This window comes from Crinia signifera, chromosome 2, assembly GCF_055691185.1.
Source record: "Crinia signifera chromosome 2, ASM5569118v1, whole genome shotgun sequence".
NCBI classification, from domain to species: domain Eukaryota; kingdom Metazoa; phylum Chordata; class Amphibia; order Anura; family Myobatrachidae; genus Crinia; species Crinia signifera.
Genome location: NC_139218.1, coordinates 242,301,814 through 242,320,235, shown reverse-complemented (window position 1 = coordinate 242,320,235; position 18,422 = coordinate 242,301,814). Strand labels below are relative to the sequence as shown.

Sequence of the window (18,422 nt, the reverse complement as noted above, 5' to 3'; positions counted from 1 at the left end):
TATACCCTTAGAAAAAAATCCTGAGAAAATTATTGTATTTTAAGCACCTCCATGGCCACACTGCAACCCAGCACAAAGCAGTGTGTGCTGGGCAGAGGAGAAGAGCTGCTGCTGTCACTTAAGGGGAGGGGCCCCCACTGGGCCCTTCCATCAGACTTTAGCCTGGGTAATTTGTACCCCCTACCCCTTTCTCTCGCTACCCCTGTAATGCCCCTTACACATGACACACATTATTAACGTCCTTATAACCATAATGCCCTTATACACATGACACACATAATGCCCATTACACATATGTTGAACATTATTAATGCCCTTACACACATGACACACATAATGCCTGTTACACATATGTCGCACATTATTAATGCATTAATACATGGCACAAATAATGCCCCTTACACATATGCCGAACACTATTGCACAACCAACCCACCCGCAGACAGCACTCGCACAGCCGCTAACACTGTGACCTCTGCCTCTGCTTGGATACAGATGTTTCCTCATACATCTTGACTCAATAGGCCATGCAGCTCCTGGCCAGTTCTGCTAACGTTGGGAGCCTTTTTTACTGAAAATTCGTCTTATTTGCATTGTTATGTGACCAGCACACACAAGGAGCTTCCGATGATTAAAATGATGTCTGGCATGAATATATTCTGTGTGCAACTGTGGCTGTAACTGCACACAGAATGCTATGTTACAGTGATTTCCATGAATACACTATTTCATATGCAGATACAGCCTCACTCACACATAGAATATAGACATGCTGCATATCATTTTAATCAGCAGAAGCTGCTGATGCCCCTAGGCATTCCACATGCCCTAGGCAATTGCCTAGTTTGCCTATGCATAAGGCCGGCTCTGGTCTTCGACTGCACCAAAGCATGCTGTTTTCTGCCACCTGGATACTTATGTTGCAGTAATCAGCTGTTGTTCCTATAATCATTTACCTGTACTTGTCCTTTATTGTTTTCAACTGTAAGTCACTGTTTTCCTGTTTTGATTTTGTGTACTATGTAATTGGGCGCTGCGGAACCCTTGTGTCGTCATATAAATAATGATAATAATAATCTATAATGTATCTTATACATACTTTCGGTTATTTTAACTCAGATAGAGCTATCGGCTGCGTTGTCCCATATCTCTATCCATTCCTCATTGATTAAGGGGGAGTCTAGGTCTGTTTCCCATAACCTTTAACTTGGGGTGAGCTGAGGAGTAGAAACCTCTACCATTAGCATGTATAAAAGGGAGATAAAGCCTTTAAGGCCCATACACACTGGGTGACTTTGAGCTGAAAGTCGCTCAAAACAGCAGGTTTGAGCGACTTTCAGCTCAAAGCCGCCCAGTGTGTATGCCCCAGCGATTAGCGGTGAGCGCTGCTGCGCGCTCCCGCAACATCGCGGGAAAAGCTGTCCATCTGCTGGTTATACCAGCAGATGAGCAGCTCTTAGGACGGCTTTGCATAGCGCTCCGCTATGCAACGCCCCCCCCCCTCCGTTGGTGCCGGGCAGGGGGAAAGCCGATCAGTGTATATGCACTGAGCGGCTTTCCCCACACCGATGAACGCTATCATCGCTGTCCATACACGCTTGGCATAGTCGCCCAGTGTGTATGGACCTTTAGTAGATGTGCATTAAAAGCATAAAGCTTCAAAAATAGAGGTCTACTGGACAGGACATGCCCCAATTTAGAGTGAAAATCTGCAAAGGTACTCTTTACCTATCACGGCGCCCACGATCTCCATCGCGGGCGTCGCGGGTAAAGAAATCGCGGGGATCGCGGGCATCGCGGCCAGTACATTAACGGCCGTGACGCGATGCCCGCGATCCCCGCGATTTCCCATAGGGTTCAATGTTAAATTTAGTGCTGCCCGCGATTTTACATTCAATGCTTCAATGGCCGCGATTTGGCCATAGGAATCAATGTTAAATGGGCCACAGAGCTCAAATAGGCACAATGAACACTTAAATGTCCCCCAAAATTTGTAACGCCACCCCACGATCCACGCCAACCCGAAGTGTGGCGAGCGCAGCGAGCCCGCGAGGGGCGGCGGTACGCGTCCTCCGACCTTTTCATACCCCCACTATCCACGTCGGCGTGGAGTTGAGAATACAATATTGTGGCGAGCGCAGCGAGCCACCGAGCCCGAAGCGTGGCGAGCGCAGCGAGCCCCGCGAGGGGACGCGGATACCTTCACAGGTAAACGTGGCCCTACGCGGGCTTCACAGGTATCCGCGTCCCCTCGCGGGGCTCGCCACGCTTCGGGCTCGGTGGCTCGCTGCGCTCGCCACACTATTCTATTCTCAACTCCACGCCGACGTGGATAGTGGGGGTATGAAAAGGTCGGAGGACGCGTACCGCCGCCCCTCGCGGGCTCGCTGCGCTCGCCACGCTTCAGGTTGGCGTGGATCGTGGGGTGGCGTTACAAATTTGGGGGGACATTTAAGTGTTAATTGTGCCTATTTGGGCTCTGTGGCCCATTTAACATTGATTCCTATGGCCAAATCGCGGCCATTGAAGCATTGAATGTAAAATCGCGGGCAGCACTAAATTTAACATTGAACCCTATGGGAAATCGCGGGGATCGCGGGCATCGCGTCGCGGCCGTTAATGTACTGGCCGCGATGCCCGCGATCCCCGCGATGGGCGCCCAACTAAGTAAAGAGTACCTCTGCAAATATTGGTAAAAATCCCCGGGAGGGATATTCTTCCTCGATTGGATTTGGGTAAATTAAGGAAAAGACAGGTCCCTAGAGATGTCATTTACATATAAAATATTTTTATTTTTCCATGAAGAAAATTACAGGTCATGCATACCTGCAGCAAAGTCTGGATTATGAAAAAAATGGATTATTGGCGAGGGGAATAAGCTAATAGTTAGCCTCAATAGTAGGCCATACCATATTTGTCTTTGGATTACACCAATGGACACATTGGGCCAATTAGGCAGCTAAATAATATCTGTAAAAATCGGGGGTGCTTTATTAGCCCAATTATAGCCCAATTTATTAGCCCAAAAATAGCCGTGATGTGTGATGTTTTAAAAACAAATACATGTGGGGATATATATATAATGAAGGGTTTGGAAGAGATAAAGGAGTCGGGAGAGTACATTCATCTTCGCCGTGTTAACCATGCCAATCCAGGAGATAAAGTAATTCGACCAGGATTGTAAATCAGATTTAACTCTGTCCAGTATTCTAGGAAAAGTACCGTATATACTCGAGTATAAGTCGACCTAAATATAATCCGAGGCACCTAATTTCACAACAAAAAACTGGGAAAACTTATTGACTCAAGTGGGACCCTCACTCGAGTATAAGCCGAGGGGGGCTTTTTCAGCATACATTTTTTTCTGGAAAAGTAGGCTTATACTCGAGTATATACTGTATGGTAGCTTGAAATAATTGATAGTGGCAATGCATAAGATAAATTACCAAAAATGTTATTTTACGTGTATGCCATTTAAAGGGGAAGTCATCTTCTAGAGTAAGTGTTGACGAGCCCGGAATGTAAAAATCAAGTACTTCCGTTTTAGATGTGTTGATCTTATATCCAGAATAGCCAGAATAAAGATTAATCTCGAGGAAACCTATTTTATTTTACATTATTTTGAATCCTCCCGCCAGGGGTTCCATGACAAGAGCAAAAATTAAGGGCGACAATGGACAGCCCTGTACCGTTAATGATTCCAAAAGAAGAAGAAGAACTGAGATGATTGACAGAGACCATTGCCATGGGGGGGTTGTATAATGCCATAATACCTTGGAGGAATTTACCAGTGAATCCAATTGTTCTAACTGCTTCAAAAGCAAAGGGCCACGATATGCGGTCGAAAGCTTTCTTGGCGTCCAGTGCTAGGACCAGGGAATGTAATTTTGTTTATGGATAGAGTGAATTATATCAATAATATATCAATAGCTCTCCTAGTATTGTCAGAGGCTTGGCGGCCTGGTATGACACCCACTTAGTTTGGGTGCACCAGATGTCGAAGAAAGGGGGCTAAACGGGACGCTAGTATTTTAGCATATATTTTAAGATCAACATTAAGTAGGGAGAGTGGCCTATAGTTGGCACATTGCATGTGGTCTCTGTCTGGTTTCGGAATCACAAAGATATCAGCTTCCAGGGATGCTGGAGCGAAATGTGCTCTATTTAGTGTATTACTGAAAAAAGGTGAGGGGAGAGCTCTTTTGCGAACACTTTATAATATTGGGCTGTGAAATTGTCTGGACCCAGGACGGCAGAGGGTTGCATATATTTTATTGCGGCAGTCGTCTCCTCACCTCAAATATCTGCATTTTAAATGGCTTGCTGGGCCTCTGTGATAGTAGGCAAAGAGGCGGACGATAAATATGAATGCACTGCCACATGCCCAGTAGAGGAGAGGGGTGGTGGCGGTTGTACAGCACATCTCATACATTCAGATGTACAACAATTTGAGAAATAGAACAGTAGGGTAAGATAAAATGGTGAAAGGAAACCCAAGGATATTGGGGGGAGGGGACCAAATGAAAGAAAGCATCCAGTGCAACATGATATCATCTTAGATCAAACAACTTAAGTACAAGAAGTCCATAGAGCAATTTCTCAGAACACCCAGATAACCATTAAAATAATGGAAGAGGAACCTTGTGGGACAAAGTGTTCCATGTAGTGTTCAGACAACTGGTGCCATTTTTACAAATTAAAAGAGGCTGAAGTTTCATATTTGAAGCCAAGGGTCTTCATATCATAACTTGTTTGAATGTTTTCTATCTTTGATTCAGATGCGACTAATAGTTTTCTGCTTGTCACATTATGGTACTGTAGGAATCTAAATGAACTGAGAGCTTTGCTACTGGAAGCAAATCGGCACTCTCCAGGACCGGAGAAAGACCTAAGCCGGGAATTGCATAAGGCAGACTGGAGAGCAAAAGAGCAGAAGTTAAAAGAGGAAATCAAAGTACTTAGAGAAAAATTAATGGTTTTGGTAAGTAAAATCGTGAATTTCCCATCTTGGAATAATCTGCTATTCTTAAGCACTGGAAGAACCAAAAACTAGCATCATATGATACCCAAATGCCTGAGAAACAAACTAAGCACAAGTTTTGGTAATACACAGCCTTTGTAAATTAATTTGTGTATGTGCAGATATTTTCATATCTTATCCAATTTTCCCTTTACACCTCAGGATAAAGAGAAATCAGTCTCAGACCAGAGGAGATACTCATTAATCGACCCAGCAACGGAGTCAGAGGTTATCAGGTTACAGCAACGTTTGGGCAGCACCGAAGATGCACTTCGAATAGCTCTAGACCAGGGTCATCAAGTGGAGAAGTTAATGGAGGCCATGAGGATCAGTACTGAGAAATCTCAGGTGGGAACACAACAATGCTTTTCAAATATTTGGGTATATTTTAGTCATTTCTGAGAACAAGAACAGTTTGTATTGGTCATGATTCCATCCCTGGGATAGCTGTTATTAATTATGTAATGCACTTGGGGAACAATTGATTTAGCTGACTGGCTGATCTCAGAATAGGCATAGCACAACTCAACCAGCAACATTGCTAGGTCTACTTTTTAGGGTGTGTGGGAAAATTATCGATGTTACAGTAATTGGCATATATGTGCACCACCGAACATCTCCAGCACATCACCACTAATTCAACGGCCCTCTTAGACTCAGATACCAGGGTCTCTGTGATAAGAACTTGCTAAATCTCATGTGATTCTTTTTTGTAAAACATATGCTGTTGACCTATGGAAGCTGCTAATCCTGAAGAGAATGTATTTTGCAGATTATTGTTGGATTTGTGCTATGAATGTGTCCTGACAGCTGTTTGGCTATTTTATACTTTGTAGCAGTTTTAATATGTACTCCTAGTGTGGTCCATTTGAGAGTACACATTGCTTGAATGAAGTCTGAAACTACGGCCCTTATTCTGGTTCATTCGCAAAGGCAAATTCCTTCTCAAATGGAAAAAACCATGAGCACTGCAGTGGGGGCAGATGTAACATGTGCAGAGAGGGCAGTATTCAATGAGAAAATTCTCTGTGTTTTATGGAGAATTTTTGCTTTTTTCGCCTTGGACGGAGCATTTTGCTCTCCAAAAGCGAGCAACCCTATTCAATGTGAAATATTCTCCGTCTTTCTAAGTGATTTTCTCCGTGTCTCTCCGTGTAGCAATTCTCCATCTTTTGATGGGGAGCTGGAATGTGAACTTTTAAACTAAAAGGTTTTTTTTTTTTAATTTTGGTGTCAAAAAATCTGGGTTTTTTTTTCTGTGAAGGGGCATGTTATTTTTATTCATGTGCTTATAGCACATGAATATATATTTAATTAAAAAAATAATTTAATTTTTTGGGTTTTTTTGTTTACACAGTGCAGCCAGCAGGGGGCCGGAAAGCTCGAGCCGCTCATTAGATATTCATATATTCACTGCACCCGATCGTTAATATGCACGATCGGGTGCAGTGAATACTGGGTCCCCCGCTGGCTATAGGGGGGGGGCAGCCTGTGCTGCCTGGGTCCTGGGGAGCCCCCCTCCCCACCACATTCCTCTGGAGCAGCCAGGGAGACTTTAATCTCTCTGGCTGCTTCCGTCCCCCGGCTCCCTGAAAGCTCCCTACCGCGGACGCTCGTCCGCTGCAGGGGTTAAGACTCGCCGCGAGTGGCGGCGAGCATCAGCCACATTGAATAGTGGATAAAGTGCCGTGACGGAGAATCTCCAAACATGGAGAATCTCCGCAAAAACACGGAGAGTGCATGGAGAGCGAAATAAAACGCTCTCCATGCACGGAGAATTTTCTCATTGAATACTGCCCAGAGAGTTAGATTTTGTTTCTGTGCAGGGAAAATACTGACTTTACACTGCAATATAGAGCTCACTTTGAAGTAAAACTCCACCCATTTAAGAAGGAATTTGCCTTTGCGAGTGAACCAGAATAAGTCAGGGCTGTAACTGGGGGGGGGGCGCTGGGAGGTCACGTGCCCCGGGCGCTGCATGGGGGGGGGGCTTGGGCGCTGTCAGGGACGGGCAGCGGGGGTCCGGGGGTGGGCAGTGGGGGTCCGGGGACGGGCATAGCAGCAGCTGGAAGCAAGCTACGCTATTTGCCTGGCGGGAAGCAGATTTTGAAAAGACTTGCCGGACGCTGATGAATTCTTTCAGCCAATCAGCGTCCGGCAAGTCTTTTCAAAATCAGCAGTTCTTCCCGCCACCAGGCGAATAGCATAGCTTGTTACAAGTGAAAGGAAAGCCGCCTCTGCCAATCCCCGGACCCCCACTGCCCGTCCTCGGACCCCCACTGCACATAGGTAGGTCGGGGGGGAGGGGGGTGGTCGCTCAGCCTCCAGCTTGCAATTCAGTCATTTGGTTCCCCCAGGCGCAGGAAAGCCTAGTTTCGACCCTGGAATAAGGGCCAATGTTCATTGATCCTATCATATCCTAATTCCCTTCCACATCCTGCCATTCTTCCGATATTCCTTCTGTCTTACATCAATGTTTACTTTACCCTGAGTCATCTGTTTACCTGCGTATCTATTCCCTGTATAGTTAGCATCTGATCTCATTCCCTCTCTATTATCCCAATTTACAGACCACTCTTTTCCCAGCAGTTTGTATGGCGAGCTCCACATAAACAGTGTTTATTTACATTTTTTTCATATTGCCTATTTAACTAATTCACTTCCTGGACTAGGAAACATAAATTCAGGGTATGCTTTCTGTTAGGTATAAATGTGTAATATTGGTCCATCCTGTATAAATAAGTAATTTGTTTGAATAAAGGGCCCAATTCAGACTTTACTGCTCAGCTGCAAATACAATTATCGAACGCATGTGCGTGGTCGCAGTGCGCATACGCGAGTGGTCTGTGCAATCACAGCCAGCGATAGCTGCAATTTGTATGACAAATGCCGGGCATTTGGGGGTGGCATGTTGGCATTTTCTGGGAGTGTCCCATAAAACACAGGCGTTGCCCAGCCATAAGGAGGGCGGGCCGCTGTCATCAGCAGCTGCCTCCATCTTCCTACAGTGATCGCAGCCTCAATAAAGTCTACACTTATTCTGCAGCTTTGAACAGGGGGAAAACCATTAGATGGTGAGTGATTGCAAATGGTTATTCCCCAGTGTGCACGAGTGCAAACGGATTCTCAGCCATGCACAGGGGTGTGGGAGAATGTGGGGGGTGGCGTTTACCTGATCGCTGGGCTCCAAAGAATCGCAGCCCAGAGATCGGGTCTGAATAAGGCCCAGAGTCATCAAATACCCAGCTCTCATTTGGTGAACATGAAAATAGCAGAAGCCTAATGTGTTTGGTTCATCAACTTAAGAGAGATCTGAAGGTGAGAAGATGTAAAGCAAGGAAAACATCTAGGGGTACATTTAATATAGCTTCTAAAAAAAAAAAAAAAAAAAAAAGGTTATGTTGCCCATAGAAACCAATCAAATGTTGTCATTCCTTTTCTAGAGAAATGATAGACCGAATCTGATAGGTTACTATGGACAGCATCACATCTTTTCATTGTAGAAGCTTTAGTAAATGTACCCTTAGAATACATTTAATTATAAACCACATGAACCTGATTCAGAAGTGCTGTTCTGTTGATGCTACATGCAATCGGTCAGTGTATTCAGTCTGCGCATCTGTCCGAGTTGCATTGTGCATGAGTCCAAGATGATTGTTTACTGCTTTAGGTCACAACTCACAACTGTTTGTGAGGACAGTCCCATTTTTGAGCACTTTGCCCCAGTTATGTATCCCATGGGTGTGTGTGTGCTGGGGGGGGCTCTCACTTGCTCTAAGCAGTAAATATATAATTATATATTGTGCGTATACCTGCAGTGTCAATGCACCCGGAGCGAGGGACTGGGCATGTTCCACGGTGAAGTAATGACTCCTAATTTCATACACTCACTTGTCTGTCTCCTTTTCCTCTGGCCAAAGTTGGGATGTATTCCAAGATGCAGGTCGAAATTCCTTGCGGAGAGATGCAATTTCGGTGGTAATTTCTGCAAGGTCAAAGGGTTGATTATCCGGACACGGGCACCTCGCAGTCAATGACTGCACCCAAAGACACAGATGTGCTGACCTTGGTAGCCATGTTTTGCAGATGTAGAAATTGCATCTGCCGTAGAGAAATATACTGCCGATTTAAAGAAATAATAAGTAGCATCTTTTGCCTTTCTATTTCCCATCAGCAATATACTATCCTTTGTGACTCAGCGTCTACAGTATTCTATGTTTAGAAATCCATTCTGTCCAGGCAGGTTTCCACTTAGCTTATTAATCCAGGACCTCATAATTATTTTATAGCATAGCTTGCAAAATAATTTGCATGGCTATATATATTTTCGATAAAAGGCAGAAGATGCCAAGCAAATTGCTCATACATGATATACAACTAAGGGCCTGATTCAGACCTGTACGCTAGGCTGAGTATACACGTAGCCTAGCAAACAGATAAGCGTCGCCCCGGCAAAAGTAAACTGGAGTTTAAAGTGACTTTTTTTTTTTTAAATCCTGGAAAGTAAGCTCACCCTATTACTGGGGAAGTTCCAAAAAAGCAAACGGAATGTTGGTCTGCATCTATGGTGAAGCAAATTCGCACAAAATAAAACGTACTGTTAGTAAATGACCTTTGCTGTAGGTTATCCCTACCAGGTCATCCCAGTCTGTCTGCCTCTACCCTCTAGAATGTAAGTTCTCGTGAGCAGGGCCCTCTCATCTCATGTGTTTTTCTTAGCGATATATATAGATAGATTTATTTATTTACAGTTTCTTATATAGCGCAACACATTCCGTTGTGCTTTACAATAGTAGATAGATAGATAGATAGATAGATAGATCTGCCACCCTCATAATTGGTGTCCTGTCCATTGTTGGAACTGTCTTTACTTACCATAAACTTGTCCTAATTTGCCTGTAATTCATTATTTTCTTGTTTTTCGCTCATCTATGTATTTTTAGGCACTGCAGAACCCCTGCGGTGCCATATAAATAAACAATAATGATAATAATAATAATAATAATAAAAATGTTACTTTTTGGACACAATAATAACTCATGAAATTAAATTCAGTTGTAGTTATCTCTATGGATAAGAGCTAGGGTGCTCCATTCCATGGTGGTATATCTATCTAAAGCGAGTCATGCAGACCTGCAGGGCAGGCGACGGGGGGGGGTCAAAGGGACACCTGTACCGGGCCCCAAGCTTGTGAGGGGCCCCTAAGTTCTGACGGCTGTAAGCATAGTTGTGGCAGTGCAGTCCCTAGAAATGGTTTATAAAGGCACCTGCCTGGATTCCTATAAGGGTACTTACCCAGACACCCCTCCAGTATTAATGATTATTAATTGTGTATTTTTTAATAATAAAAAACACATTCAATATGCAGTATACTAAAAATATTCTGCTCAAGGGGGCGTGGTTAGGGGGGCCCCAGAGATATCAGTGTACCGGGCCCCAAGATTTCTGTTGCCGGCCCTGCAGACCTGGCCAGCTTCTGTAAGTACTTTCTAATAATCAGCCCCATAAATTGTTATAGCAACATTGTCCAATGAGGTACTCCAGAATGTGCTGGATTCTGTGTAATATTCCGTCAATGCCACTGCCCTACATGCTGCACTTTTAAATGTGGAAAGGAATGTTTAGTATAGACAGTTGTAAATACTGGATTTGAGATTGGTTTTGCATAAAATGTGTCCAAAAAAGGTACAATGAGGGAGATATGCTGAGCTGCATAGTACTAAACGAGAGGTGGTCAAACCAGTCCTCGAGATCTACCAACTGTTCATGTTTTCAAGACCACCCAGCTGGTGTACAGGTGTAGTCCTTACTAATAGTACCAACATGTGGTACAATCATTCCTAACCGAGATGTTCTACAGATCCACAGGTGGCCTAGAAAATATTAATTGTCAGAACATCTCGAGGACCGGTTTGGCAACCCCTGTCATAAAGTATTTTTATTTATTGAACAAAAAAAAAAAGCATAAAAAAATCCCCTCCCCCTTCCCTTCCACAAGTGCTGCCAGCCTGGGTTATACATGATAGTACTGGCTGCACCCATCAGAGGTGAGCTACACTGTTTAAGAAATATACAGAATACTGCACTTATCATCCGCTTGAATCTTGCACAAGGGATCGAGCACTTGATGCAAATACACCTACTGACAATCGCATTCGCGCCTATCCTGGTCAATACATGGGTGCAAGCATATACATGAACTTATGATTTTTTTTTGTTTGCAAACAAATGTTCTTGTGTCTAACATGACATTTAGTAAAGGAAGAGTAAAGGATGGCATAGAGCAGGGGACCTCAAACTATTTTGCTCTGGGACCCATCAGACAACAAAAATAATTATGGGACCCCAGATAGTTACTGCAGAAGGTCATCACATCACACGTGTAGTCAGCAGACAGCACATACATGGCAGCATTGTGGAGGCACAACATGATGAGAGGAGTCTAACATAACAGACAATTAAGCAGATTTTTCAGACTCCTTGACTCACTGGCTGAAATTAGAAAAGTCATTAGCCTGATGGTCAGCAACATGGAGACGTGACCCCATGCTGAGAAGGACGGGACCCACTTTGGGGTCAGGACTCACAGTTTGAGAACCGCTGGCATAGAGCATAAAGTTCCCATAGCTTCCTTGTGTATTATAAGAGATTAATAAACAATAATATGTCTGGAAATGTTTTTGTGAAGTGACATATTTGTGAAATAAAACATATTTGTATAGTGCCACTTAGTGTAGGTAAGGGGTAATACAGTGCAGCCTTTTGGTTAAAAACAATAAATACACATTTGAATTAGAAAATAAAGTGATTAATGCTGCTTTCCCACTGCAGACAAGTTTAAAGTACTGGTAATCTTAAATGGTATTTAAAACGGTATTAGCATTCCCACTGCAGCAGATTACCGTTTTAAATACCATTTAAGTACCATTCCCATTGCAGTGAACCGTGTAAAATGTAGAGTGCCTAACCCCCCCCCCCCACCACCAGTATAAAGAGTGCCTAATCCCTCCCCCCCCCCCCCCCCAAGTGTAAAGAGTGCCTAACCCCCGTACCTGCCCTGTGCCCCCACCTCCCCTCCCCTTGTACTTACCTGCACGGGAATGCAGGGCAGTGGTGAGGCAGCGGCATACCTCCCAACTTTTGAAGTTCTGCAGGCGGGACGATGCTCCTGCGCGCCGGAGGCGCGTTGAAATTTTCAGGGGCGTGGCCTAATTTGGGGCGTGGCCTATACTCACGGCTCTTCCGCGAGGCCACGCCCCCAATTTGTCGCTATGGGGGCATGACCCAGAGGCTCTGTGAGCCTCTAGCCATGCCCCCAGTCCCCTGGCTGCGGGAATAGACGCTGTGCGCATGCGCACAGCGTTTATTCCCCGCTGCTTAGCAGCTGACAGGGGGGACTCCCAACAGCCCCCCCACACCGCGGGACACTGCCGCCCACGGGTGGGACATCGGGACAGGCCCTGACAATCGGGACTGTCCCGATAAAATCGGGACTGCTGGGAGGTATGCAGCGGGGGTCCAGGCAGTCCCAGTGCCTGATGAGAACTAGTAGTTCTCACTTTGCGCATATGTAATGAGTGCACGTGCATAATAATGAGCCGCTCATTACATATGCACATATGTAATGAGCGGCTCATTATTATGCACGTGCACTCATTACACATGCACAAAGTGAGAACTACTAGTTCTAATCAGGCACTGGGACTGCCTGGAGGCTAAATAACGTTTAAGAGGCATTCCCACTGCCTCTTAAACGTTATTTTAACGTGTAGGACTCTGCTTTAAAAACGGGTTGAAATACCATTTAGCTTTAAACGGTATTTCAACTCTGGCACTTTCCCACTGCAGCCTTATAAGGTAAATTGCGCTGAAAATCGGCAATTTACCGTTTTTTAGCTGCAGTGGGAAGGGGGCATTATACTTGTTTTATATTTGAAGACAAATGTAAATATTTGGGTTCAATTTAATGTTTAGTTGTTGGTGGCTCAGGGAGAAGTGAAGCTATCTTCTGCCTTTGGCCCGGATTCAGGTTTACTGAGTACTATGTCAGTTTGCCTGGCTATACTGTATTCCTGTGAAATCCTTCAGAAAGTAAATTTACACTTATGCCCAGTTATAGATCTGTCCGTATCGGAACCTGACGACTCCTTACCACTTGTAAGGCGAAACAGGGAAGTGCAAGGCGGCCATACGTAATTTGAATATGCAATGGTGTGGTCACACAAATGCGGCCAAATAGTGTAAAACGTCATGTTCCACTTGAAAAGTACATTATCTGATTATATTTTCTTCATGATAGGTGGCTGGAAACTCAGGGTCTACCAATGGTATCCATCAGCAGGATAAAGCACATCAACAAGAGGTACTGTACTTCGGAATAAGTGTACAGGTTGAGTATCCCTTATATAATTACGGATTATTCCGTATTTCAGAATATTTTTATATTTCAATGAAGTATCTTGAGGTAGCTTGCATTTATGTTGTACAAACACATCAAACACATGAAATACACACAAATATATTTTATTTGTGCATAAAACAAGATTTCAAAACCTGTAAACAAAGTTTGTGTCCTATCTCAGGTACTGAATTTGAATGGGCAATCATTGTCTTGCACATATTTAGTGCCAGTTACACATCATGTCCCCAGGAGTGCTGTTACAGGTGTCCCCAGTAGTGCCAGTTACATATCATGTCCTCAGTAGTGCTGTTACAGATGTCCCCAGTAGGTTTTTAGCAAGACATTTTTTTTAATTCACTATCTTGAATGTATGGATTTTGGAATAATTTGGATAACCGAAGTTTGGATAATGGATACTCAACCTGTATAAATTTGAAAGCCTGTGTTAAGGCATGTCTGTCCTTAGTCAAAAGTGCACCTGTATCCATGACAAATTGTGTGCCTTCCATAGCAGAGGTTCCCTAACTCAGACCAGGTTTTAAGGATATCCATGCCCATACTTGAGCCCAAATGATTGAATCATATTGACTGCAGTATTATGTCACCTGTATTCGAGCATGGATATCCTTAAAACCTTGTCTGTAATGGCAGAGTTTGGAAACCTCTGTCCTATGGAGTCGAGCAAATTAAAGACTGTGGACTCATCTAGTGGGTGACTGACTTAAACTCTTCTTGGTATATATATAATCTACATGACTCCTGTGCGGCTCTTTAAATGTTGGGGAAGGGCTGATTCGAGTTGTCCCAAGTGCGCCTTGTGGGGGGGGGGGGGGGGGGGGGATTCTGGCACCTCTAGTGTAGTGTCTACAATTGGCCTAGATTATTACATCCTTTCATCTTGGACCTCTCTTGTTAATTTCCAAGTTGTTTTATGTTTGTAAGTATTGATTTATGTTTTCTTTATTTTAGGAAAACCATTGATGTCTAGTACTCGGACTAATGAACACATCTTTTAATAATATGGACAGGATTTTTTTCTGTAGTAGGACTGACATCTCAAATAAAACATGCAGTATTGCTTTTTACGGTTACATTCTCCCAGGACAATCATTAGAAAGCCACCGCTCTGCACTGCAAAAAAAGCCTTTAGCTGGAAGTCCAGTACCCAAGATTTCCATACTCAGAATATTGCAATGATCCTACCTGAAAAACACAATATTACACAAGCTGCCTGCATAGGATCCCCAGATGGCCAGTTATGAAGTGACGTTCCCAACAAAAGGATTTTTTTCCTATTGCGACTTGAGAATATATAAACTGTTTGACATTTGTAAATGGAACTCTAAAGACAAAAGTGAACACTATCCTCATTTTGGCTATGACCGATAAAATGGTGCAAAGAATGAATTGAATAAGGATATATTTACTTACATCAGGAAAATACTTACCTGCCCACTTTACCAGAGTGGTTGATAAGTTGTTTTCCTACAAGACCTGGGAATGTGACTGATTGGGCTTTTAAACATAAGCCATAATTCATCATGCATACTGTTTATTAATGCGAGCCAATGTTTAATTAAAGAGGTACATATATTTCTTTTTTTTATTGTAAATGCTCTATTAGATTGTTGACCACAGTTAAATCATAAGCTACACAATGCACCCCACTGTGTTAAAATCAGATTTATTCAAATCAAGTTTACTTCTGACTTATTACCCAAATGCGGCCAGTTTACTGGTCTAACGAATTTATGCCTAATAATACTAAATATGTTGCTGATTAATCTTTTGACAGTTTTTAAGGTACTTTGTGTTAAATTATGTCATTGAGTTTTTAACATGTCTTAACAATTTTATGTAGCATAAGTACTTTTGATTAAGAATATTTTACGTTAGATAAACTTGAGAGTTCAAAACGTGAAATTGTAATATATGCCTTTTTAAATAAATGTAATCCTTATTTATCTTATCACAGCAATGACCTGCATTGGCTATATATGTTAATGACTTAACGTCCTGGTCATTTCTTCTAAACAAAACTTGTATTTGCCATCTAGCTATATAGCATTTAATTGGACCATATCAAAAATGTCCCACTGGTTGTCATATTAAGACTCTCATTATCTTATTACCTCATAACAAGACCAGAAAAACAAATCAAAATGGTAATTCTTAGCATTTTTTTTATATTGTGATTGAATGCTAATTCAACTCTTTAAAATAATGAACTATTCTGTATGTATTTAAAAGATCCTCTGGGTAATTTTTATAAAACAATTGGGTCTATAATTTTCATTCAACCAGCAAATACAATTTGACACTCTGACATTCTAAAATAAATGAAACCGCACCTAAGAATCTTGTTAAAATAATACTAAGAATAATACAGGTTCCTGTGAAGTTTTAGAGGTGAGAGGTGTTTTTTACCTGCTGTGCAGGGTCATAACTAGGCTGTTGTTAATTATATGTTTTAATTACTTTCACTTATAGCCTTCCTTCTCTTTGAAGCTTGACATCTCCTGACTGCGACTGTTTCCTTCTACCACCACTTTCTTTCAGTAATGCATGTAAAGCATTCATGAACTTAACTTGAGAGTTATATGTTATTCAGTCACACTGTCTTTTATTACATTTCAAAATGCTGCCATACCTGGGATTTATACTTATTACCTGTGCCATTGCAGTCATACACTCTATTCATCTGGCCCTACATAGAAATCTTAGTAATTCTATATATATTTGAAAATGTTATATATATATATATATATATATATATATTCCAATATATCGGCACTCTACATACATGTAAAACCCGGTGCACTCTAAATAGTAATTAGTAACAGTCCAGCAGAAGGAGGCACACAGACACACAAGGGTTGGAAATCTGGAAAATTTAACCCTTGTGTGTCCGTGTGCTTCCTTCTGCTGGACTGTTATATATCAAATCCCAATATTCCTCCACGCACTATATGCAGAAATATATCAACAATTAAGTAAATAGACAGCCCAACCACAATGTTCCCCGAGGGCCAAGGGATCAAATACCACAATCTTATCCCCAATAGTGGTGAGGCGCCAATCTATCAGTGTACAGTCCTTATGAAACCAACAATTTTAAAATAATTTTAAAATATTGACGAAAATTTCATCCAAGCGATTGCTTTATTTGATCCTTCAATAGGCAGTCGTAAAACGGAGAAATGTTCCAACGCGTTTCATCTTTAAAAAGACTTCATCAGGGGAATAACAGGTATAATCTATAAATGCAAACATTTATATAATACATACAATAATATATGCAGGTAAACAGAGTTCATAAAGGAGTGAGCAAGTTTCCATAGAAAAAACCCTTTAAGATGGAATTATATTTCCAATAAAATAAGAGGAAGAAAAAGGAGAGAACAAGAAAGAACAGAAAAAGATGGTGGTGAACCAAATGTGGAGAACAAAGAAATATGCACCTTCCAGTTGATATAGGATTTCCTATTATCATAAGAGAGGTCCTGTGCGGTCCGTGTTGGTAATCCTACTGAAATCACAATGTGATATAAGTGAACTAGAATGTGTAGTTTTTTCAAAAATTACTATATAAGGGGTATTAACCTACCAAATGTGATTTATTCCTTTGTAGGAGACCCTTGGATGGTGTTTATATAATTAAAAAAAGAAGAATCTATAAGAAAGGAATGATAATTTTACTAGTGAGAATTTTTTTATTATATATATTCTCAAGTACCCCCCAATAATTATTCTAGAATTAATCTCGTACCATAAAATAAAGCACCAGAGTCTTATGAAGTGCTAGTGGATCCAGTCTGACATGCTCAAGCACCACCCTCATAAAGCTAAACCGTATTCTATCAAATGCTTTTTCGGCATCTGTAGATAGAAAGATGGTGGAGGTATCGCTGCGGGCGGTTAGGTGAATCAGGTTCAACAATTTGGTAGTATTATCCTTTGCCTCTTGACCTGGGACGAATCCCACTTGGTCGTTGTGAATAAGGGAGGGAAGAAAGCTATTTAACCTGTATGCTGATAATTTTGCAAACAGTTTGATATCCACATTGATCAATGAGATGGGTCTGTAGCTCGAGCATATTGAGGGGTCTTTTCCTGGTTTATCAATTACTGTTATATGGGCTTCTAAAGATTGTCTGGAGAAGTGTGTTTCTGCAGAAATAGAATTAAAGACACAGAGGAGCCTAGAGGCCAGTATGTCCTTGAATTGTTTATAAGGCAGATAAAAACCCATCTGACCCAGGGCTTTTACGCATCAGCATGGAAGTTATTCCTTGTTTTACTTCTTGTAGGGTGAATGGCCTGTCTAAGGAATCTCTATCAGGAGTGGGGAGAATGGAAAAGGCAAACTTTTCCATGTATTCACTCATGCGGTAAATAGCTATCAGGGGATTTGTGGTAGCCAACTCCGGTCCTCGAGAGCTACCAACAGTTCACATATTTCAGACAACCTAGCTGCTGCAAAGGTGCACTCATTACTCACTAACACATTTTAAAAGATCCACAGGTGGAGCTAATTACTTCACTTGTGATTCTGTGAGGAGATCTGGAAAACATTAACTGTTGGTAGCTCTAGAGGATTGGAGTTGCCTACCCCAGGTCTAGATTGTATACGGCTGAGAAGTATTGATTGAAGCAGGCCGCAATTTCAAAGGTCTTAAATGGGGGGATCCAGATCCATAGTGCTAATGAAAGTAGCTGCTCTCTCTGCTCTAAGGGCTTGGATTAGAAGGCCACAAATGACATCTACGAATGGACAGTTGAGTACCCTCAGTAAAAGTTTTATGTAATTGCACCCGTGCCTCGATCAATGCCTCATAGTCAGTCTGAGGAAGAGAGGATCTATGTGTTGTCTCCAAAAAAATATGGATCTTTTGTAGCAGGCGGCTATATGGGAGACAAATTGTATTAGCTTACCTCTGAGGGAACGTTTATGCGCCACCCATTAAACAATGACACAATAAATGTGTAGGGGTGCATAGA

The 18,422-nt window shown here is 42.4% G+C and overlaps 1 protein-coding gene across 2 annotated transcripts in view; it reads left to right on the top strand.

The window, feature by feature from the left end:
- Positions 1 to 15,390, top strand: part of CLIP2 (CAP-Gly domain containing linker protein 2) — a 125,982-nt gene extending 110,592 nt beyond the window's left edge. For both annotated transcript variants that reach the window (XM_083174114.1, XM_083174113.1), the window contains 4 exons: positions 4,822 to 4,981; positions 5,183 to 5,368; positions 13,320 to 13,382; positions 14,391 to 15,390. In XM_083174114.1, the coding sequence (XP_083030240.1) occupies positions 4,822 to 4,981; positions 5,183 to 5,368; positions 13,320 to 13,382; positions 14,391 to 14,402 (421 nt within the window). In that variant the 3' untranslated portion in view covers positions 14,403 to 15,390. The remainder of the gene's footprint in view (positions 1 to 4,821; positions 4,982 to 5,182; positions 5,369 to 13,319; positions 13,383 to 14,390) is intronic.
- The last annotated feature ends 3,032 nt before the right edge of the window (positions 15,391 to 18,422 follow it).